Genomic DNA, 24353 nt, shown 5'->3' with positions numbered 1-24353 from the left:
GCTTGGTTTCATTGGCGGGAAAAATTAGCTAATTTCTAGGCTTCGAGAAGGATGTGGATGGCTAGTGACAGGTGAAGCACTTTGGTGTGGTGGTCGACCCCAGCTCATCCCACTGCTTTAAGAATGCTTTTGCGATTTCGTCGTGGCTAGAGAAAAAATAAAAAACAACACTTTTCTAAACCTGAAGACGCTTTCCATATCTTGAACTAAATGCAAGAACATATCGAGAAAAAGTCAAATATGAGACAGTAAGAGGAACCTCCAAATATCTTACCTACTATTATGTCGTATTATGTCGCATCGAATTAAGTGAATCCCCCGAATATGTCACCTAATTTTAACACTGTTCCTTATTATAGTGAAGTGTCATTGTACTTTGTACTTTATAAACATAAAATTAAGATGTATATTCCGTTCCGTTATGTTAATCACTCCTCCAATGAAACACCTTGTTAGAACTTGACACAATTTCGAATATAAGTTGTCTACACATTTTATAGATGAGGAAAAACATATCTGTTCTAGAACAAATTTTATAATATATTTTTGAACATGACTTCCATAGTTCTATGACCTAAACAGATTTGGAAAATTATTTCCTTAACCGGAAATACATGTATTCGCTCGACCATGGCTACAGAGACATGCCGATATCCGTCTGTCGAATTAATAACAATTTGTCTAGATTTTTGTTTGCTATAAACTTTCTAATGAACTTTTATTTGAATGACATTTTGAATTGTAGATGTTGTTGTTGTTGACGTGTTAGCAAAAATTGGATTTTTTTAACAGAAGTGTAGGCTATTGAACTGTTCGCGATTGTTTTTCACCATATCATTGTAATACCAAGCACTCGATGTGTTAGACGAAGCTACCATGCGACGAGTGGGTACTTCTAGAGTGTAACCAATGCGTGGGCTGGATGATAGTTCATATTTGTTAGCCGGTACTGGCAGGGTGTTGCGTAATGGGCTGACATCCATGATGGGGCAGGTTTTGCGAGATGAGCGATTTTTATGGACCATGTTGACAAATTTAGATTGCTTGGCTGAGGGTGGAGTGAAGAAATCAGGGAACGCTTTGGATGAGGGTGAGCACGGAGAATTCTAGGATATTTCCGCAATTGGAGGTACGGGAACCTTTTTTCGATGACAAATGTTTGGAAAGGCTGAAGAGAAGAGAGTAAAATTAGTATCCATTGTGATAATGTTGCATGGAAAATTCTCCAACTCACCTTAAATTAGCGTTTAATTTGGCTTTGGTGTCGGCGCGGTTATTCATTGACACATAAGTTGTTTTCCAATAAATTTCAAGTGAATATTGTCACAGAAATTTTTGAATTGTTAGATAACTGGTTGAAGATTTTGAAAAAGTAACGAAGATCGTTTTCTTAAACTTGGTTGGTTGATTGGTTGATGCTTTTGGTTGTGATATCCAAACTCAAATGATGACCTCCTTTGCTTTCGCCGTCTTTTTATAGCTGGCAAGCTACGCTTATCATGCATTCGTAGCGTGTTTTTAATTTGGTCTTTGGATAATTTTGAGTTTGTTTTTAAAAATTTAGAAATAATATCAAAAACATAAACTTGTTTAAGTCGAGCATCTGCCGTGATTTGCATAATTGGATGCTTCGATTTGAATTTATTTCATTGTTTACGTCTGGGACGATGAAATTTTTATTCATCAGCATCACATGCTGGCGTAAGTGTGGTTTTTTTTTTTCTTTGAAGAAAAATAACACCCCCAAATGGTGTTTGTGATCTAGGCGGCTGTTGACAACAAGTAGCTGTTTTGATCAATAACGGAATATTACATCTCTATGACTTAGATTTTTTGAGGAAAGTTGAATTTTATTCAAATAGTTTGATCCCATTTTACTCTATTGAAGTAAGATGTATTTAACGTAGGATTAAACTACTTCTGTATTTAATAACAAAAATTGGAATATGAAAAACTTGAAATAATGAAAAATGCAGGTTATGGTAAAAAATTATAATATATAATTTATTAATATCTTCTAGAACAAATTGAGAGGAAAGTTTTATTAAATACTATTAGGAAATGAAGGCTTTTCTCAGCACATAGTTAGTGATACCTCCTGAAATTGGTCATAGACGCACTATGTTATATGTCGATCTCGAATTGGTCACCTTTGGCGCGAATTATGGCCAATGAAACCGTCACACGCTGCCCGAATGTTGCTCTGCGGTATTTCGGCCCATTCCCAGCGAAATGCTTTTTTAATGCCAACCTTGCTTTCCAAGATACTATAGACACAAAAGTCCAACGGATTGGTATTCGGAGATTTTGGTGGCCATTGTGCGCTGGAAATGAAGCGAGGAACCCTATTTTGTAACCATTATTGGATGTTTGCGTGCCCAAAGCTTTAGAATAACTTCGTGCGAATATTTGGCATTTATTCTGATGCTACGGTCGATTAATACGAGCGGAAAGCGGAGCGACCATCGGCTGTTATGGTGGCCCACACCATCACCATGGCCGGCGCTTGAGTTCTGGTGGCCAACCGAATTTCCGACCGACCTATTTTCAGCTGACCTCTTTGGGAAGTAAACACGATCATTTTGTTTGTTTACAAACTGCTGGACAACGAATGTTTTCTCATCGCAGAAAACCAAATTCTCCAGTTCACCACTTTCGGCCAAGCGAAACAACTCTTTAGCTCTTTTGAGTCTATTACTTTCAGTTGCGGTGTAAGTTCTTGTACTTTTTGGAGTTTCAATGGCTTTACCCCGAGCTGACGATGTTGCAGTACGCTACCATTATCACGGTAACGAGCGATGGTACGAGACACAAAAGATTTATTCACATTTAAATGCTGGCGTGCTCTAACGATAGTCACTTGTGGTTTTCCAGCCAAATATAAAGAAATCACACTATTAAATCACACATTTTATAAGAGTTGTAATTATTCAAAATTTTGACCATTTGTGTGGGAGGTACTTGATGGAGTGGACCGATATTGTCTATATTCACACTTGACCAAGCACTGACGCAAATATTAAGATTTGCAAAGTTGAAGCAAAATCGGATTGCCGTTTCTCTTTCTGTGCAAAAAATAAATTTTTTGAAAATGTTGACCTTTTGTGAGGGAGGTACCAGAAGGAGTAGACCGATATTGCCTATCTTCGAACTCGATCTAAGTTTGAAAAAAATATTACGATGTACCAAGTTTGGACCAAATCGGATACTCCCTTCGAGAGTTATCGTGCGCACCAGCCAGACAGACGGACGGACGGACGGACATCGCTAGATCGACTCCAAATGTTCTGAAACGGATTTGGTCCAAAGAGACCTAGGGTCTAAAATCGTTATTTCGAATAGGCACGTTTTGACCGTATCAAATGATATATACCCTCTGCAGCCATATGGCTGAGGGTATAATAATTTAATGGTCATCCAAAATTCTAGACTTCTTCTCTGTCCTTAACTCTCTCCTCATGCAAAATTCCGTGTCGATTGGTTTTCAATTGTAACCTGTGCAACGACTGCAAAATCAGGAAAACATATTTTTTTGTCCATTTGAAGTACTAAATGTTCATTCAAAATTGTAAATCAAATTGATGGACTGACGGATATACATAGCTAGATCGACTCAGCTCGACGAGATAAGAAGATCCATTTATAGTTTCCGATTACGGGGACCTATCATCATAACATTTTATAGTATAATATTAAAATTCCTATTTTGCACTTGAATATATCACCAGTACCAAACATGTTCCATGCTCAACTAAGACTTTAGTTCAAATCTCTGAAGTTAATTAGACAACTTTGAAGAATAGAGTTTTCAATCTCCCAACCAAATTAATTTTTCAATAACCCAAGAATTAGATTCTAAAAACGACCAGGCTTGATATGTAATGATTTTTAATTTATTCATTAAACAATTGTGATGATATTTTATAACAGTATAACACTTTGGCATATTCAATTTACAACAATATATATTTAAGAACAAATATCAACAAAAATGTAAACTATTGAATTGTTCACGATTATTCTTGATCATGTCATTGTAATACCAAAGACTAGATGAGGATGCTGACGATGACGATGAGGAGCCAATGGGGCGGCTGGGTACCTCTAGTTTATAACCAATACGAGGGCTTGAGGACAATTCATATTTGTTGGCCGATACCGATAATGAGTTGCGTTGGGGGCTGACATCAATGACGGGGCAGGATTTGCGAGATGAGCGATTCTTGTGGACCATTTTGACAAATTTTTTTTTTGATTTAAGATATCAGATGGTTGGAAATGTGTGGAGGGGAATCAAGGTACGCTATGCAGACGAGTTAGCACAGAGAATTCTAGGATGTTACCGCAGTTGGAGGTACGGGAACCTTTTTTGGATGACAAATGTTTGGAAAGGCTAGAAGAAAAAGAAATAAAATAATTAATTATATTCCAATAATTGGGATGTTGTTTTTTTGCATCTTACCTCAAATTAGCATTTAACTTGGCTTTAGTGTCGGCTCGGAAATTCATTGACACCACAGATTTGCAATTATTTTAAAGTGAAAAATTTCATAGAAAATTTCACTTGGTTTTGAGTTTTTTTGTTTGTTTTGAAACAGCGTTGGACGAAAAGCTTTGGCTTTCCTTGAATCTTATTTGTTTTGATATTCAATTTTGAATGATAAGCGCTCTCAATTCAACCGGCTTTTTATATTCGTTAAATTGTCATGCACCGGCAGCGTGTTGTTCGTGGTTTCGCATTATAGACGACGACAACGACAACGATGGCTTATGTGATCGCCAACCCGTCTCCCCAGCGGAGCGACTAGGTATTTTTGAATGTTTGTTTAATAAATTCTAGGAAAGTGAGTGATTCTCCTATTTCAGGTTTGCAAGCTTGCCAATACAATGTATTTAGCTAAGGCAACTTTCTTTCTATCTCGTAGGCGGTAATTACAATTTTATTCCAAGAATATTCTACAATGTTTTGTAAGCTGCTTGTTTTGTTTATCTCGTACGTACGTACGTGCGTGTGAGTTTAATATTGTTCGAAGAAATTTTAATTTGAAAACTAAGAAGACTGTAGATGTGTTACGTTATTTCAGGAAATTATATACTGCGTGAATAGCTTGTCCTTTTGTATTTTATTGGTACTTGTTATAATATTAAACACATTTTGAGAATGCATATATTAATAGGTGTTGACTGTGACTTAATTTGGTAAATTCAGTAAGTATATTGTAGAATGCGGGATCTAATGGCCAGCATTTAAGTCCTTTACCTCATTTTCATATTTAAATGCATATGTAGCATGATGAACCAATTTTTATACCCTACAACACTGTGTTGGGGGTATTATAAGTTTAATTGGGCCAAAAATTATATAACACCTCGAAATATTGGTTTCCCACATGGGAAAGGATATATGGATCATCCCATCTCGCCGAGCTGAGTCGATCTAGCTATGTATGTCCGTCCGCCCGTCTGTCCATGTTAATTTGTAATCACTCCACAGGTCGCAATTATGGTCCGATCTTCATGAAATTTAGAATGGAGGTGGGGTTAGAGCCAGAATAGAAGCTTTGCTTTTGGAGATGATCGCATAATATTTAGAGGTTGAAATGGATCAAGAAATTTTCTGAAAATTTTCCTGAATATGCAGTTGCTCTACAGGTTGCAATTATAGAGCAATCGACGCGAAAGTAAGCATGGGGCTAGAGCTCAATACTTTGCAGAAGCCTTCCAATTTGGATGGTCATCGGGTAATATTTAGTGGGTGAAATAGTCCGTAACATTTGTGTTAAGTAAAATGTTCCATAAACCGCGCATATTTTGAATGCTGGCGAATTCACAAATAGACGAGCAGGTCAATTTTGACCGTTACGTAGATGCCGATAGTAAGTATATCGGGTATATATAGCGAAATATATACAATGTATACATACAAAAGAAAGGGATGTTAGCTAGAATGCCTATATCTCAAGAATGGCTGGACCGATTTTCAGAATGCCCTCTATAAAAATCTAATAAAAAAAAACGCATAAAAAGATGTCAATAATGATGTAGTTGTAGTATTTTGTGAATTTTTTATTTTTTTCATATTTTCTGTCGCATGCGATTTTTTCAATTTGACTTATAATATTGAAGTCTACATTTTGTAATATTTTTTCATCTTACAATACAGGTTGGGGTTATTATATACAGATTGCAATTATCGTCCGATACTAACGAAAATTTTCATGAGGGTAGGGTGGGCTCAGAAGGGTTGGGCCTATTGATTTTAAAGATGTTCGCAATATATTTAGGGGTTGAAATGGACCAAAAACAGAAAAAAATTCTTGATCTCACAATTGAAGACAATCGACACGCCTGAGAAGAGATTTAAGGACAGGGAAGAATTCTATCATTTTGGATGATCATTGGATTATATTTAGGTGTAAAATGGACCACAACAAATAACAGCACGACGGAGTGCGTAAATATTGGGCAAATGTCCCTGATCAAAATGCTAAGGGTAATATCTGGGCAGTGTTTCGTGACATAATTTCAAAAGCGAAATCTTCCAAAAGAGATTTGGACATAAGGGGGCTTCTAACATATTGTAGTGTTGTAGGGTATCACATGGTCGGCACGGCACGACTTAAGCCTTTGCTTACTTTTTTTTTTTTAAGTTTGTATCCAATTTTTTGTAGTACCTTCAAAATTCCACTTTCAATTTAAAATTTCAAACAATTCCCCCAATGTACTGTTAACCTTATATTAAACTAGCAAGTGCCCGCTACTTTATTTTAGATTCGTTTCAACAGTTCGTGTTAAGCCTATTTAGTACTCAAACTGCACATTTTTTTCAGTTTAACAACATTTTTAATCAAAACTTCATAAATCGTACTAAATTTTCAGACTTTCAAGGTTTTATATATTATTGAAGTTTTTCTTTTTCGGAGAGAATAATAGGAAAATGTTAACCTTTTACACCAAATAATTTTCAAAGTATTTTATTTGAAGTTTACGAAGGAAGATATTAATAAAACTATTACTCAATGGTCCCACATCTAATTTCTCTGCCCAAAACTATTTCAACGGGTCCATATTTAAACCTTAGAAACCAACAGCGACCTCAATATCAAATTTCAGCTCTATTTCTTCATCCAATACTAAATTTAGTAACATTTAGTACGCATATCCAAAATAATCTACATCTCTCTATCCTTGACACCAATCAAAAACCTATCACCAACAGAGACCCCAATACCAACACTTCAAATTATCTGCTTCGTCCGTTCACCTAAAAAGGAATTATAACCAAGTTAGTAGCATTTAGTACAGTTCTTACACTTTGTACAAATTTCCAAAACCACCTCCTTACATCAACCCCATTTTCGAGAATTGTTTCTCATACCACATTTCAAAAGTTTACCACCATCCATTCACTTATTTTTAAATGGTACCAAATTTAGTATATTTTGGAACTTTTGGTACACGTATTGTTGGAATTTCGAAAAACCCCTTAGTTTAGTTAGTTAGTTTCTATCCTACACAACATCAATGACTTTCACTCCAAATTTCAGATTTCCAGCCCTACCCCCTCAGCCAAATACCAAAGATTGTGCTGTTGATCCAAATGTTTAATTTTAGACTTTTAAATTCAATACTTTACCCAAAATCTAAATTTAGTACCATTTAGTACATTTAAGCACGCATTTTCAAAACCACCTCCAAATCTCAACCCTACACACTAACAGTAATCCTAATGCCAATTTTCAGAATTGAAATTTAGTACCTTTCGTACGCTTCCTGAATTCAAATTTTTCGATCAATCCATTCAACCCAAATCAAATTGTACCGAATTTAGTAATATTTAGTACAGTCTTTACACTTAATACTTATATCAACACTACTTCCCAATCTTAATTTCTATACTGAGTATCAAAAATTTAGCTGTTTCCTTTCACAGAATACCTAGAGATACGAACTTTAGTAATTTTTAAATAATTTTAGTACACTTCTAGTCCGAATTTCTACGAACCCAGTCTTATCTCAAAAGTCATGAAATTCAATCGATAGCCACAACATAAGTGAGGTCTATCAAATTAGTATGGTCGATTGGTGTTCCGACAAATATATACTCTCATCATTTGACTACTTGCTTTTGTATACCCTTTTTGGAGAACGTACCAATGTTTGGACCCACATTTTCCAACTTTACATAAGATATGATGATAGCTATGGTTACGAATATTATTTATAATATCTGTAGGTATGATACCAGAAAGGGGTATGATAAGTATGAAACCAGAAAGGGTGTCTCCAAACATCCAAATTTGCATTGCCTCCTGGGCATACACCCGGGCACTGAAACGGCATCTTCGAGTTGCCTGAATGTCGAGTTACGCGGTTCAAATCTTAGCTAGGCACATGTGAATTTTTTAGTTTTTGAGTTATGCATTGTTAAGCCAAAAATCATATGTTTATGATTTATTTGTTTGTTTATCTTTCTATTTGCCATTATGGCATATTAGCATATAGATTTGTTTAAAAAAAACAGTTTTCTCATTATATTAGACAATCTGCTCTGAATTCGTTAGCACTAATGCTTCTGAGTCTCATAACAACACGGACTGTATGAGTGTTTCAGTAGAGTGACCTTTGTCTGGCTAGACAATGTTGGATTTTTGAACTGTGATCTTCAAAATTTATCATCAAAGTTGCTTGGTTTTGGTGACGTTTCTGTGGTAGGCAAAATAGCTTAGTAAATATAATTTCGCAGCTCTCAACGTTGACTGCTTTTTCGAAATTTTAAGGCTTATGTGTTTTGATTAATTTCCTTACTAGTAGCAGATCTTATTTGTAGTAGATATTATTTTGATTACTTTCGAAGGCTGTTTGGACCATGAACTCAAAGGCATTTGTGTTCGAAAACAGACTCTCGGTGAATAGCAATATCCTCCCAGCAAAAATACTCAATTTAAATCAAATAACAGTTCTTTATTTTAATAAGACCATGTTACGTAAAATGTGTAGTAATTTTCTGATCACATAAATTCAATAAAGTGGTATTTATCTAATGACTTATTTAATCAAATTTTTGTGGTCAAAAAATAACATCTTATTTCTTTCCACATTTCCTACCTAAAATAACGGATTCCCGATATGTATTGAGTTGTTTTTCTGGGCTATATGTAATTTGGGCTCAAAAATTGATTAATTTAGTAATGAAAAATTTTCATTTTTTATAATAGAATTATTACTTTCTTTGTATTCCTGAGTTTCTGAATATTTTAATGCAATTTTACAATGTCAATTAAGTCGATATAGAGAGCCAATTATTGTTCTCTATATACATATGTAAATGTTATCTCCATGTATTCTGCTTTGAATGTGGTTTAGAAACGTGATTTTTATTACAGATGCCCAAGTAAACTAGTTGTGTAGATGAACTGGATTTAAATAATATAAAATGTTTTATTCTAATGAAATTTCTTGAAATAATGGAAAAACTTGGTTTGGCACTATATTTTATTGTACATATTTACATAAGCGATTTGTTTCTATCCAAATACAACTTAAACAGAAATGTAATATTCCAGATTGTATTTGTTAAAATAATACCACAGATTGAAGGAATAAAAGGGTATCGTGGGTACTACTACATATATGCAGAGGATAAATTATATTTGATGATAGTCCATAAGTTTTTCTAGGAACTGAATTCAATAACGGGCCAAGATTTGCAAGGGGAAGGATATCAAAAATTATTTTAAAATTCTATAACGCAATAAAAAAGTTTAAAAATTATAAAGGAAACTTTTTTTTAACATTCTCATTTGTTTTTCAATCTTTTGTGATTTTGCATTTTTAATAAAAAAAATAAAACTAAAAATACTTTAATCATAGCATGATTTCAAAATTGAAAAAAAGACGTAAAGTCCACTTTGGAGTTTTACGACATTTTAATTTTTATACTAAATTTTAAAACTTTCTACCGAAAATCGATGATTTTTAAATCGATTATGAAAAGTTCACTTGGTGATTGTAGTAATAGAAAAAAGGCAAAATTTAACCATTTCAAAACTAAAACAAGTAAGCAAAGGCTATAGTAGTGCGGGGCCGAACATGTGATACCCTGCAACACTACAATATATTAGAAGCCCCCTTATGCCCAAATTGAGAATTTGGAGATTTGGTTTTTAAAATTATGTCACGGAGTAATGCCCAGATATTACCCTCAGCATTTTGATGAGGGACATTTGCCCAATATTTACGCACTCCGTCGTTATGTTATTTGTTGTTGCCCATTTTTGCCCTTAACTCTCATCTCAGGCGTGTCGATTGGCTTCAATTGTGTGATCAGAAAATTTTTTCTGTTTTCGGTTCATTTGAACCCCTAAATTTTTACGATCATCTCCAAAAGCAAGAGTCCCCTCTGTATCTCTAAATTTAGACTAATCTATATGTTTTGCTTGTCTACGATATTTGGCTATATTCGTCAACGAAATCAATATAAAAAAAGCCAGAAGTCCTCCTTTTGTGTATTTCAGATATCGCCTGTATGTAATGCTGGTATTTTTTCACACAAAAGTAGTGGTCCATTCTACCCGCTGTCCTAAACTCTAAAAAATCGCATGCGATAAAAAATATGAACAAATTTCACAAAATACTACAAAATCCATATTAACATCAGTATTGGCATCTTTTTATGCGATTTTTTAGATTTTATTGTTTATTTATAGATTAAAATTTGTTAAAATCGGCCCAGCCATTCTTGAGGTATTTTTTCTATTTTGAAGATTTGTATATATTTCGCTATATATATCCGATACATTTACTATTGGCATCTACGTATCGGTCAGAATTGACTTTTTCGTCTATTTGTGATTTCGCAGGGATTAAAAATATTTGCGGTGAATTGAAAATTTGACTTTTATTTAACACAAATGTTATGGTCTACTTGACCCACTAAATATTACCCGATGACCATCAAAATTGGAAGGCTTCTGCCCACCCCTAAGCTCTAGCCCCATTCTAACTTCTGCTTCGATTGGTCTATAATTCCGACTTGTAAAGCAACTGCAAAATCAGGACATTTTTCAGTTTTTGGTTCATTTCAACCCCTAAATATTATACGATCATCCCCAAAAGCAATAGGCTTCTATTCCGACCTTCATTTTCAATTTCGTAAGGATCGGGCCTTAATTGCGACCTGTAGAGTGATTACAATTTAACATGGACAGACGGACGGACATAAATAGCTAGATCGACTCAGCTCGGCGAGATAGGAAGATCCATATATATTTTCCAATGTGGCCAAATTTTTGGCCAAATCAAACTTATAATACCCCCAACACATAGTGTTGTAGAGTATAAAAAGCGTCATTTATACTTCACACCGATTGTTGCAAGTGTGCCACATAATCACAACTGTATGTTTGTGTAAATATGTATATAGTATATAAAAATCTGGCTTTGATTGTTTTGATTTCGTTATACCCTTGTTTTGTTTTATGCAAATGCCGATGGTTGTTTCCATGAGCTTTGTTTTGGTTGTTCCCCTTTTAGCCAGTTTCTCGGTTGTTTTTTTTTTCTTGTTTATGACTGACGTAGATTGGCTTTATCTTTCTCTCTGACATCAAATTATCTTGAATTTCTCTTGACACACATAAATAGTTGGGACCATAGAAGAGAAAGATGTTGGCGATGATGATTTCTTTATTGGATTGTGTCGAGCGTCGTCAATTGGTTAAGCGGACGTCATAGGTGTGCTGTGACGTTATTTCATTTTATGAAAGATGAAGATATGACGTTGATAAAAACGATATGACGATATAAATATAAGATATACAGAATGACTAGGGTTAGTATACGCTTATCGAGAAGAATGAGAATACAAACTTAACTTAGAAACCAACTGTTTAGTTTTTCTTAATATAACATTTATTATTGAGATTAATAGTAAATTCTTAGATAGTTTAAACAATGATTCATAGTTCACAACTAAGAATAAATAATTTTGAATAAACATATTGCGGTAGTTTCCATGTATGCAAATTATTCCCAATATCGATATTTCTTACACACCTGCCCTTATTATAATTTTAAAAATGTGAATGAATCCATTAAATGCCGTATAACCGCTACTAAATTAGGCGACTAAAATTGAAGTCTCCAACCACTTGCCAATTTATCAGTTTTAAGTGATTGTCCCCAAATAACATTTGCGAAACAAAAGACGTTACTCCGATCACGTCGCATAACTAACACAAAGACAGGCGGGCAGGCAGCGGCAGAAGTCAATGAATAAATTCGATCGGAAACGTTGAATTGGCGCATGTTATGACTTGTTTAAGGAAAACATATCACTTAATTATATAAAACATAAATAATATGTAGGATAAAAAAATATTACTTTTATTGAAGAGTACATGGAAAAAAACCAAGCAAAGGATGGACTTTGAGTTTTATTTCTCACTTTTCTCATTCGAGAAAGTTTAAGACAAATAGTAGAATAGAACCACCGCATGTTGTTTGTTTGTCAACATCATAAATTCATTCACTTTTATCAAACCCGTTTTCAGCCAAAAACCCAAGAACCATACCCGAAAATTGTATATGTTTAATGTTAAAAATAAGATAAAACTATAGGAAATTAAAATTTAATTAAGTATCGAAATTATTGTGCATATTACATTGTATTGACTATGGGGGATTGGCAATTTTGTTGAGTTGAAAAATGCAATTTAATTTAAAACCTAGATCAATACTAGAGATATATATTTATAGCGATATACGTCTTGAAAATATAACAATCCGGTTGAACAAGAAAACATTTCGTTTTAATTCATCATTGTTATGTAAAAATGTCTGGCTTGTCCGACGATAAATTGTAACAATTTTAATTTATTTCTTTTTATAATTACACAGAAAAACAATGAACATTTCACGAAATCTTTGATTGACTTATCAACCTATAAGGTATTTAAAATAATAAATGTAAACATATATAAAAACATTGAAAATGATATAAAAGGGAAGAAATAATACTATTTAGAAAAATAAATGGGTACACATTTATTTGATGCCTTGAAATAGATTTTACTTCGTTCTTTTTAACTTTGCCAACCGTGTTACTCTTATCTTATATCTAAAGACGATATGGTTTTATATCCGGCAAAAATTCTCCTTAGTTCCTGGCGACAAAATGTACATAATAAACGCATTATTTGGATTTATTGTGTACATTTTGTTACCAGGAACTACTTACAAACAGCATATTATCTCCTTATTTTAATAAGGGGATGCCATCGGATTTAACTACTGACCCATCACAAGCTATTAAATATGTTAAAAAAAAGTTTAGTTCGGCCGAATCGATATTTTAATATCCTTCTTCCATATGGTGAAAAACTTTCAAAAGTTAAAAAAATCCTGATGAAAAATACCGCTGAACCTATTAAAATAGCGAATGTGGTACTGTTATATGAAGGTGATATGAAAACGCAAATTATCATCTCAAGAATGCGGGATGATAATTTGCAAAATACCGAATGTCGAAAGGCACCATTATATGGGAGATATACGATGATGTTGACGTTGTAGGCAATTTGTTGCCATGGGAGGTGGAACCTATTACGAACTCCAAATAACAAAAGACGATTTCAAATAATCCCATAAAAAAGTGGGAATTAAAGCCGCTTCCAAAACGGAATTAATCCTCATGGTAGTGTGACGGTTTGCTGTGATTGACCGAACAATTTTATCACTGGTAGGTATTTTAACTTGGTTACGCCAAAATAATTCTGACGTTCGATTTTAAAGTCAATGTATTCGGAACTACAAGAGATGTCAGGTTATTTGGCACTATTTTGGAAAGGCAAGGTGTATGCTATAGTGCAATTTGTCGATCTTAATACTCCATAATGAGTCAATTTTCTGCTTTTAGGGTTTTTTCTAAGTTCCGGCTCAAAAAATACCAATTTTCTTGTGTTGCTCCGGAACCGGTTCAAACAACCCCATCATGTGACCACTTGTTAGGCAGGTCGATAGATACTCATAAGCTTTCAAATAGTACCCATTTTTACATATCAGTTTTGTTAAACCGGATAAAACCGGATTTTGTATCCGAACTTTTAGGTGGAATAATTAGGTACTTATGCCACAAAAAAATAACTTTGCCGTAATCCTATGCCCGAAATCGTTTTGGACATAACCCCATTTTTATGGGTTTTATGACCTCTACTTTCTGGGAATTTTGACCGATTTATTTCCCATTATGGAGGTAATGATTGAAAAAAGGTCAAAATCCCCATAATTGTAATGGGCACCCCACCAAACACACAAAAAACCTGAAAAACGTGGATCTATATGACCCATTTTTAATACCAAAAGTCCTACAGATAATAAAATTTCATGAACCTACTTCATTTCGTTTGGAAGCTAGTGTGATTTCCACATACGGACAGACAGACAAACGGACGGACAGGGCTTGACAAAGAATTTTATGTAGATCACGAGTATGTATAACTTATGGGGTCCAAAATAGATATTTCGGGGTGTTACAAACCCTCTATTCTATGGTGGATGGTGTTGTTCTACTCCTCGAATTTTAGAGTTGAATCAGTGTTTAATTTATCACATTTAATTTTTTGTTGTTGTCAGATGAAGGGGCTGAAATGTGGATTTTTAGAATGGTAGTCATCCACTGTCCCGAGCATTAATTTATGTTTAACGACGTATATAGGTGTCGGCAAACTCATTCAAATTTTCTCGATTGTTTTTGGTTTGTTTGCTGGTGCGGACATTCGAACCAGCTACCGTAACTCATTTCCTTGTATGATAAAGGTATATTATTTTCCTTGTTAATTTTATGGAAATAACTCATTATAACATTGCTTACGGGTAGTGTAGAGGGTATGTAGTTGTGCTGATTTTTGAATAAGTAATGAAAAAATGACATACGCCTACGAATTTATTGCTGGGATGGGCCAATTTTTTTATTTATTAGAAAATACTTAGGCAAATATATCACGATGCATAAATTGTGGTTCGAATCGGGAAACATCTTCGCATTAACAAGATAAACAGTTTTCTGTCTATTACACGTAGTATCTGCGCACTACGTCTAATAGATAATAGAATAGATAATAGATCCTCGAAACGATTATTAATTGATTAAATCAATATACATTTTTTTAATGTTGGCTCCCTGAAGATTTATACAAATATTAAATCGACACATCACTAAATGCCTTATATATTTCCAACGAAGGTCGGTAATTGTCAAATGTTGGCTATATATGTGCGCTATCCGATTGCCCAAATCCTCGTGGGCAGCTTGCTCGATATTTGTACTTTCCTTACTGGGTAAGTTTTTAAATGTTGATATTTTGTCTGAGATGTACCAGAAGGAGGAATCAGCTTAACCGGTCTCCCTATGCTTTATGTGAGATATTAAATTATGTCCAAATTTTGACGAAGTGTAGAGGATACACCGGAAAAAATTCAATCTAAGTTTAATAAAAATATTACGACAAGCAAATGTTGACCAAATCCGGATTCTCCCTTCATGCGCACCAGCCAGACAATCTAACGGATGGACGTATTTTTGGTCCTTTTAGAAGACCGTGCCATACAAAAAGCTGACTTTATGAGAAGGAAACATCGAAAGGTGCCTTGCCACCAGAGAATTTGGAACTATTTTTTTTTCTAAAGATAATATTGGTATCAATTAAAGGTACTTGAAGTAATGTGTGTAATGCAAGTTAAAGCCATTTTTTACGAGAAAATTAGAAAAAAAAACACCCTTTAATGGGGATACATTTTGTGAATATTTCTCAATGACAATACCTCGGCAAACTCTTCGTAATCTATTCGAATTTTAAAAAATACGATTCTGTCCCGAAATTTGCTTTAAGTAATGCTTCGTTGAATGTTTTATAATATCTAGACATTTATTTAAAGTACGAAAATTGAATAATCACTGTAAAATAGTGTGATTGGATAAAAAGTTGGAATAGTTAATGGGGAAAGTAATGAATAATTCAAAGTGGAACAGGTAGTCTACAACTATCCATCAAATTCTATTACAATCTGGAAAAAGAGATACGACAGCCATCTAATTGAAAATACAAAACAAATGATTTTCATTAACATCGAAAGACTAATAGCGTTAGTTATATGAATGCATTCGAACAAATGCACCAATAAACTAATAAAATTAATATTATATACTTTGAATTTTAATATATATATATGTACATATGTATATATGTATTTTCCAATTGGCCAATGCGACGACATTAAAAAAACAACAAGCCACTTTTATAGTGAATTGAAGTAATGATATGCGTCTTTTATCCGGCCAGGCCGGCGTGATGAAAAGTACAAGTTTCATTGCATCAGCCAATTCTTCCTCTCTCGTTATAGATTTGTTGTTGTTGTTACAAAGAAAATATTCAAAATAAAAAATTTCAGGTTATCGACGGCCGCAGCAGCTTACCTACCGCCAGTTTATCATAAAATTAACGTACTGGCTGCCGGAGAGGTGGACCGCCACATAAATGTAGTACTCAGAGAAAAGTGTAACATATGTTGGTCTCTACATAATTCAGATTTAACACCAAAAATTCACTCTGAAGGTTCTCTTTGATACGAGTTACCGATTTTAATAAAAAAAAAATTAAATTGCAACAAATCTTTTTTGAACACCACTGTAAAATTTCTGTGGATTTTCGCTCAAAAGATAATCCGTTTTATGTAATATTAGGTCGACTTCAGGATCTGTTAAATGGGGATTGAAAATGTTTTTATTGAAAATTATTTTATTATTTTTTGTTTTATCTATAAAATTTTTGTTCCACGGTGTACTTAACGTGTCACTTCTCACTTTTAAGACATGTTTATGTTTCTGAAAGACAAGCACCCATATTTCAAGCGTATTATTAAAATTGTTGTTATATCATCCAAATTCCAAAAATTGAAAATAACTCATAGTAGTGGTTTTTCGCATTCATTATTTTCTATAATTATACACAGGTCCTCAATATGTATGTCCACACATAAAATTAAACCTTAGGACTTGTTTCCGTTTGTCGATACGGAAATGAATGTTAAAGAAACACACCATTTCAGATGAGTTTTTCAAATCTCAGTTTTTTTTTACTAATAACAACAACATAATATTTTTGAAATTGTATTTTTCTTTCCCATTCATATCGACATATAAAAACCAAGTCTTTTCTAAATTTCCCACAAATATCTTCTCCTTTTTGAATATTTCAAAAAAAAAAATCTTTAAATGATTAAAAAAGTCCCGAAATTTCCAATGTTATGTAACGCGGAGTAACAAATGCAATTAAAAAAATCGTATACTTGATTGCAGACTAGCTTCAATTGTATGAGCCCAATTATCATAGACACAAAATTAGAAAAGTGTCCTTGAGACAATAACAAAATTTAATTATCGACTGCAATTCGTTCTCACAAGAATAATAACAATAATAACAACAAGATTTGAATGCTACAATCCAAGAACCAGTCTGACCGTCTGGGTTTTCAGACAGTTCAATAAATTTTTAATTTTTGTCAAAATGCATTGTTTGAATTAAATATTAATATGTTTTGTTAGCTAAGGCACGTTTTAGGACCAATTTCTCCATTCGCCACTAAATTAGGATTGAAGTTAAACAGAAAAATAAAGAATTGGAATCATTTTCAATCACTGATACTTAATTTTGAATATGAATTATGAAAGGAATTGAATTTTTTTTGTGACCAAAACATATATATGTTTCAAAATTCTAATCTTTTCCGATTTAGTATTTTTTACAATTTTCTAAATGATACCACAAAAAAATATAAACTTGTCTTAAACACCAAATTACACGAGTCAAAATTTAAATTTAAATTTGGAATAACAAAACCCCTTTGGAAAATGTAGAAATACTGTCCGATTTTGATTAATTTTAGCACATTCCAAGATGTATGCCCTTAGCCTATGCCAGTTTATTAAAATATATTTTGACTTACTTTATGGTTATTCAAATTGTTGAACCATTTCTAAGGAATATATAAATATTACAGATAGCTTGATTTGGAATATATTGACCATTTCCTTCGCTTTATGCGAGATATGTGATTAATTTTGGAAAAGGTTGAAAAATGCGTGCAGTACAAGATATAAGGGAATTGTTCCACTTCATCTAATGCTGATCAAAATATTAGGATGTGCAAAATTTTTATCTAATCTAAAATTTAACATTTTTTGGGGAGATACGATAAGTATCATACTTACGTCAGATCCCTGGTTTAGAGAAATATTTGAATAGACTCGTTTCGCAAGTTATGTAGATATAAGTATTTATTTAAAATTGAGAACCTTTGTGGAGGGGTGGACGGATATTTATTATCTCCACGCCAAATCTTGTGGTAATACAAATATTGCGATGTGTGAAATTTGAGGAGAATCGGTTACTTACTTCACATTTTATGAGAGTTAAAATTATTCAAAATTTCGATCCTTTGTGGGGGAACTACATGATGGAGTGGGGCGATATTATCCATCTTCACAATTAATCTTGTGTTAGTAGAAATATTGAGATGTGGTGAGTTTGAAAGTGATCGAATGCTCATTTCGAGTTTTATGAGCTTAATGTTGTGAATAATGTTTATGAAAAAATGTTGACCCGTTGTGGGGGAGGTTCCAGAAGCAGTGGTTCGATATCAACCATCTTCACACGAGATCTTGTATTATCACAAATGTTGGGATGTATGAATATTGAGGAGAATTTGATGTTTATTTCGTATTTTATTAGGGATATAATTATTCAAAATTTTGACATGTTATGGGGGAGGGATATGATGCAGTGGACCGATATAGTCCATTTTCGCACCTGACATAGCACTGATACATGTATTGAAAAGTTTGCATAAATTTGATGATCTTTTTTTCTAAACGGTATATAGTTATACCCTCAGTCATATGGCTACAGAGGCTATATATCAACACGTGCCTAGTTTTCTGTGAAAATGTTGAACTTTTGTGCGGGAGGTACCAAAAGAAGTGAACCGATATTGCCCATCTCCGAACTCGATTTAAGTTTGACAATAATATTACGATGTAACAAGTTTGGACCAAATCGGATATTTCAGCAAGACGGACAGACATCGACTCCAAATATCCTGAAATGGATTTGATCCAAAGAGGCACGTCTGTAGCCACATGACCGAGGGTATAAAAAACATAAAAAATGTGAGGTTTAGTGAAGGGTGTACCCAATACACGGGCAAAAATGGTCAACCCATTGTACCTCCCAACAAATGTACCCCATCCATATACACTATGCGTACAACGTAATTATATTTATATTAGACTTAGATCAGTAGAGAACTTAGAAAAAATAAGCTCCCCTAAAAGCCAAAAAATTTCGCAAGACGTAGCGTGAGATTATTCCTAAGTTTTATTTAAATATTTTTTGAATGTCTCCAAAAATAGGGTATTCATAAATATTTGGTCATCGAAAAGTAGGAGCCCTGGGCTAAGGTTTGCTATCAACCATGAAGGAACAGTTCGGTTGGGCCGAACTTTTAATGTCGTCCATCATGAGGTAAAACTAAAACTAAAATTGTCCGAATTTAGTATTCGAGCTAGATCAATTTTTTGTCTCTGAAATCGGGCGGATATTGAAGTAGAAGTATTAAATATATCATTAAATTGGCGGTACCGTTATATGGGTCTGCACAAAAATGATATGCTACAGAAGGTAACTATTGAGGGTTTCAAATACCAAAATTGAAGCTATTTTGTCGAAAATGTGGATAAAATTAGCAGAAGGCAGAATATCGAGAGTTGGTGTTATATATGCGCTATAGAAAAACGTGACAATGCTCTGAAACATGAGGTATAATACATTACGAATTTAAAACAAATACCTTTGACATTGTTGTATAAAGTGTCAAAATATCGAATATCGGGAGGAGCCATTATATAGCCCTTCCTATATTGGTCTGACATGGTCCATTTAAAAACTTTACTTGAATGTGCACAAAATGTTAGCTTCTATTTAAATATTGGCAAATAGACGAGTTTGAATTCATTAAAGAAATCGCTCGGTCTACCAACGCGTGAACATGTCAGGTTTAGCTGACAATGAGAAATGCAGGAACATTCCAATTTTATTCCGCAAACACGAAGAGTTTGTTCTTGGGATTTATTAATTGTCATTGCAAATGCCCATTGCAAAGTCGTGATGGGCCTGTGTTTCTTAATAAAATAAAATCAAATTCTACACCGATTTTCCATATATTTTGACAACATTTATTTTTATACCAAATGTAAATATGATCCGATTTCGATATAATTTGATGAATTATTATGTATTCCGCCACTTTTTCCGAATTTCATTAGAATCGCACATACATATCGTGTTTGGTCCATCAAATACACGATAATCTGCTCAGCAGTTTTTGAGTCTATAAATTACAAACAAACATACAAACATTTTCCTATTTTATAGATATAAAGAAGATGTGCGAACGTATTCTGGTAACAAAAATATTTTTTTTATAAAATGTCACTTTATTTGTTGCTCCCTTAAGCAATTCAATTCACAATCCATTGATATTATATAATTCTGATAGTCTCATGAGATCGTTTGTTTTTTTTTTTTGCAGTGTAATGACTTTAATTAAACACAATCTGAAACCCTGCAAACAATAACAAAATAATTAATTTTTGTTAACTTCTCGGAAATCCAGTTTGTGTTTGTTGTCAAGTATTGCCAAAAAACAAAAATGGATTCAAATCATTGGAAATTATTACCGCAAATGCTTGCCTTTCGAAACAAATGAAGATGGCTAATTGAAGGCAAAAGTTCAAAGTTTTACTAATTGGAGATCCAGTTACGGCAATAAATGTTTGGAGTCTGTTATAATTTGCCAAGAACGTGAAGAACGTGTAAAGTTATTTCGTTTAATTTCAGTGAACTTTTACATGTTTACTACATTTTATAAATATATACTAAATATGCACTTCATTCCAAAAATAAAAAAATAATTAGTTAATAATAGTTCTTCCAAAAATATCAAATACGTATGTATGGACCATAAACTGTAAAGAGTTCCACAAACAGTTCACTGTTGTTTAATTTCTACTTCTTTAGGTGGACGTGAGTGGTAGCAGGTTTACCCCATTTCATTTGGTTGTAGTCAAGTCGATATTTCAGCTTAACGGCAGTACACAGCCAGTGTAGCGTCTAAACCAGTCTTTATTAAGCCGACAGACACAATAAATTGTGTTATATGACAATATGACGATAAACAGCATAAGAAAATAAGTGCGAGCAAACGACAGACTAGAAGATGCAGAGATTTGTACTCGATTTGCACTGAAAGCAACGAGCGCAGGAATGTTGGTTGCAACGTTAATAAAGTTTGAATCAATCGCCAGGCCAGTGAGACAGCCCAGGTGTTTGCTGAGTGCATTTTGCATCTCATTAGAATGAAACGATGTTACGAGTGTTACGCGCCGAAGCACTGGTCGCTGGCGACTATTTAAGCCAGGCGCTCGTTAACTGAGAGCATTAGTTGTGGTTCAAAATTCTCCAAAGAAAGTTGTAAAACAACAGCAACAGCAACGGCAGTAGCATTTTAATACATCTTTTGGTCTTAAAAATCAAATCAAAAAACCTCAACAACCAACATTAGTGCCAAGGATATCTAATTGACGCAACAACCCAAAACGGATTACTGCTGTAACACATTTCGGATTACTTTTGGATTACCTGTCAACCAATCGACCACAACTGTTTGTCGATTTCTATTTCACATATGTTAAACTTCAAAACGATTGGTGTCAATGTTTAGACCCCTAGCAAGGAAGTCACTTAAACTACGGTGAGTTGGCTAACCTGGAGCACGAAAGAGAGAAGAAGAAAGGATTATGACCTGTCACTTTCTCCACAAATTAAATTTAAATTCTTCCTAAATAATCCAAATCCGCCTGACTTATGAAGTTTTCTTTTATTTTTTTACAGTTTAACTAAGGATCTCGCAAACCATCCCGGCTCTCGGACAGGCAATTCGGCTAATGGTCTAGAACTTAAAGTACTCACCCATATCAAGTACGTTCCATGAAACTGGTTTCATTCCGACGTTAAATCAACTGGACTGAACTGTTAACAACCAACCCACGGCTCAACACTTTGTTTTTTTGAAAAGAAAAATACCTGAATTACAAAAACCCCCTCTCTTTACCAACACAAACAACAACAACAGCAAAATGGTTTACACTAATCGCACTGAGAAATGCATCTCCTCTCAAGACAATCCCGGAGTAAAGGCTTCTGCCAATGCCAACTCCAAATACCAAAGCTCGTGCGTTCCCAGCTACAGCAGCGGTAGTGCCAGCGGCAACAAGTCAACAAACAACGCTTGGTCGAAGAATGCCTCGGAGGCGGATAAATGGAAGTACAATAATATGGTGCGTGAGAATCGTGATAAATTCAACAGCATGCATTTTTGTTAGTTTTTAAGGAGTTCTCATTCCATTCCATAAAGAAGAAGAAGAAGAAAAAGATTGCCTTGTCACATTCATTTTTTGCATTTAGTTAGCGAGAAGCCTAGAATAGATCCTTAGTAGCGTAGTTTTATAATTGTTTTCATTTTTATTGTTTTCTTTAAAGAGCTGTCATTCGTGGAAAGTTTGTAGTATTATCTTGGCATTTTAAAAATGTTCCAATCATTGTTATCTTTTCAAAATTTTCAAAATAATAAAGCTCTAATTTTATAAAAAATTTTGTTTTTTTTTGAGTAAAAGTATTTTTTTTTTCTTTTTTGAATTTCCATATATTGTAATTGTTACAAAGAAATCTCGACACACATACATATGGTGTATTGCTCACAAAATATATGGATATTTTAAAATTACACATGTAAACAATTTCGAAACCGGTTTCAATGAAATACGCTTTCAAAAAGCAAGATTTATTTTTTAAAATATAAAAGTTGAAAAGTATCAGTCGACTTGCCGCCATATTTTTACCCCCGACCCAACATGAGAAAACTTAAAAAAAGGATTTTTTTCCAAAAAAAAAAAAACATTAAAAAAAATAAAAAAAATAAGTTCCGTTACATCGTGGTTATACCTCGCAAACCATTTTTTTTACCCTCAGCCATATGGCTACAGAGGGTATATATCATTTGATACGGTCAGAGGGTGCCTAATCGAAATAAGGGGTTTAGACCCTGGGTCTCTTTAGACCAAATCCGTTTAGGACATTTGGAGTCGATCTAGCGATGTCCGTCTATCCGTTCGTCCGTCCGCCTGTCAGGCTGGTGCACACGATAACTCTCGAAGGAAGTATCCGATTCGGTCCAAACATATTATTATCAGACTTAAATCGAGTTCGGAGATGGGCAATATCGGTCCACTCCTTCTGGAAACTCCCCCACAAAAGGTCTTAATTTCCAAAAAAAAATTACAAGTTATGGAGTCAGTATCTGTCGGTTTAGCCGACAAATTTATAACCTCAGCCAATGTACGATTATTTAAAAATATTTTGACTTCTGTTATGATTATTCAAATGTTTAACCCCTTATGGAGTAGGTTCTATATAAATATGATATAAATATTGCAACGTGCCAGGTACCTCTCCCACAAAGGGTCAAAATTTTTAATAATTACAACTGTTATAAAATGTGATGTAAGAGTCCGATTGTCCTCAAATTTTACACATCTCAATAATTATATTAACCCTGGTATGAAAATAAAATTTTCGGTCCACTTGGTACCTCTCACCCCTTCACACAAAATGTCGAAATTTTCAAAAAAATATTTTCTGCGCAGAAAGAAAAAAGATGAATCGATTTTGCTCTAACTTTGCAAATCCTAATAATTTCATTAGTGCGTCAGGTGCGAAAATGGACAATGTCGGTCCACTTCATCAAAAACCTCCCCCACAACTGTTACAAAACGTGATGGAATAGTCCGATTGTCTTGAAATTTCACACATCCCAATATTTTTATGAACCCAAGGTCTGGTGATAAGATCGAATATATCGGTCCATTCCTTCTGTCAAAATTTTTAACCAAAAAATGTTTTTGCACGGAAAGAGAAACGATAATCCGATTCAGCTCCAACTTTGCAAATCGTAATTTTTCTATTAGTGCTACAATATCGGTTCACTCCATCAAGTACCTCTCCCACAAAGAGTCAAAATTCTGAATAATTACAACTCTAATAAATTTTGATTTAAGATTCTGATTGTCTTCAATTTTCAAACATCGCAATAATTTTATTAACCCAAGGTCTGGTGCCAAGATGGAATACATTGGTCCACTCAAAATCCGATTTTGCTCCAACTTTGCAAATCCTAATATTTGC

At 33.9% G+C, this 24353-nt stretch overlaps 1 protein-coding gene and 2 long non-coding RNA genes across 3 annotated transcripts; 1 reads left to right on the top strand and 2 right to left on the bottom strand.

Moving 5' to 3' along the window:
* Nucleotides 1–935: 935 nt before the first annotated feature.
* On the bottom strand, nucleotides 936–1735 carry LOC131800535 (uncharacterized). The gene is made up of 2 exons (XR_009342021.1): nucleotides 1235–1735; nucleotides 936–1168 (listed from the first exon to the last, which is right to left on the bottom strand). It is a non-coding gene; the product is annotated as an uncharacterized LOC131800535 (long non-coding RNA).
* Nucleotides 1736–3871: 2136 nt separating this feature from the next.
* On the bottom strand, nucleotides 3872–5102 carry LOC131802052 (uncharacterized). The gene is made up of 2 exons (XR_009342020.1): nucleotides 4463–5102; nucleotides 3872–4393 (listed from the first exon to the last, which is right to left on the bottom strand). It is a non-coding gene; the product is annotated as an uncharacterized LOC131802052 (long non-coding RNA).
* Nucleotides 5103–21539: 16437 nt separating this feature from the next.
* LOC109611640 (uncharacterized) lies at nucleotides 21540–22546 on the top strand. The gene is made up of 2 exons (XM_020034682.2): nucleotides 21540–21864; nucleotides 22005–22546. The coding sequence occupies exon 2, from the start codon at nucleotides 22250–22252 to the stop codon at nucleotides 22493–22495; it is 246 nt and encodes an 81-aa protein (XP_019890241.2). The 5' UTR covers nucleotides 21540–21864; nucleotides 22005–22249; the 3' UTR covers nucleotides 22496–22546.
* The last annotated feature ends 1807 nt before the right edge of the window (nucleotides 22547–24353 follow it).

This window comes from Musca domestica, unplaced genomic scaffold (assembly GCF_030504385.1).
Source record: "Musca domestica strain aabys unplaced genomic scaffold, Musca_domestica.polishedcontigs.V.1.1 19, whole genome shotgun sequence".
In the NCBI taxonomy this organism is placed as follows: domain Eukaryota; kingdom Metazoa; phylum Arthropoda; class Insecta; order Diptera; family Muscidae; genus Musca; species Musca domestica.
Note: the sequence above shows the minus strand (reverse complement) of the source record. Positions and strands in the feature narration are given on the sequence as shown.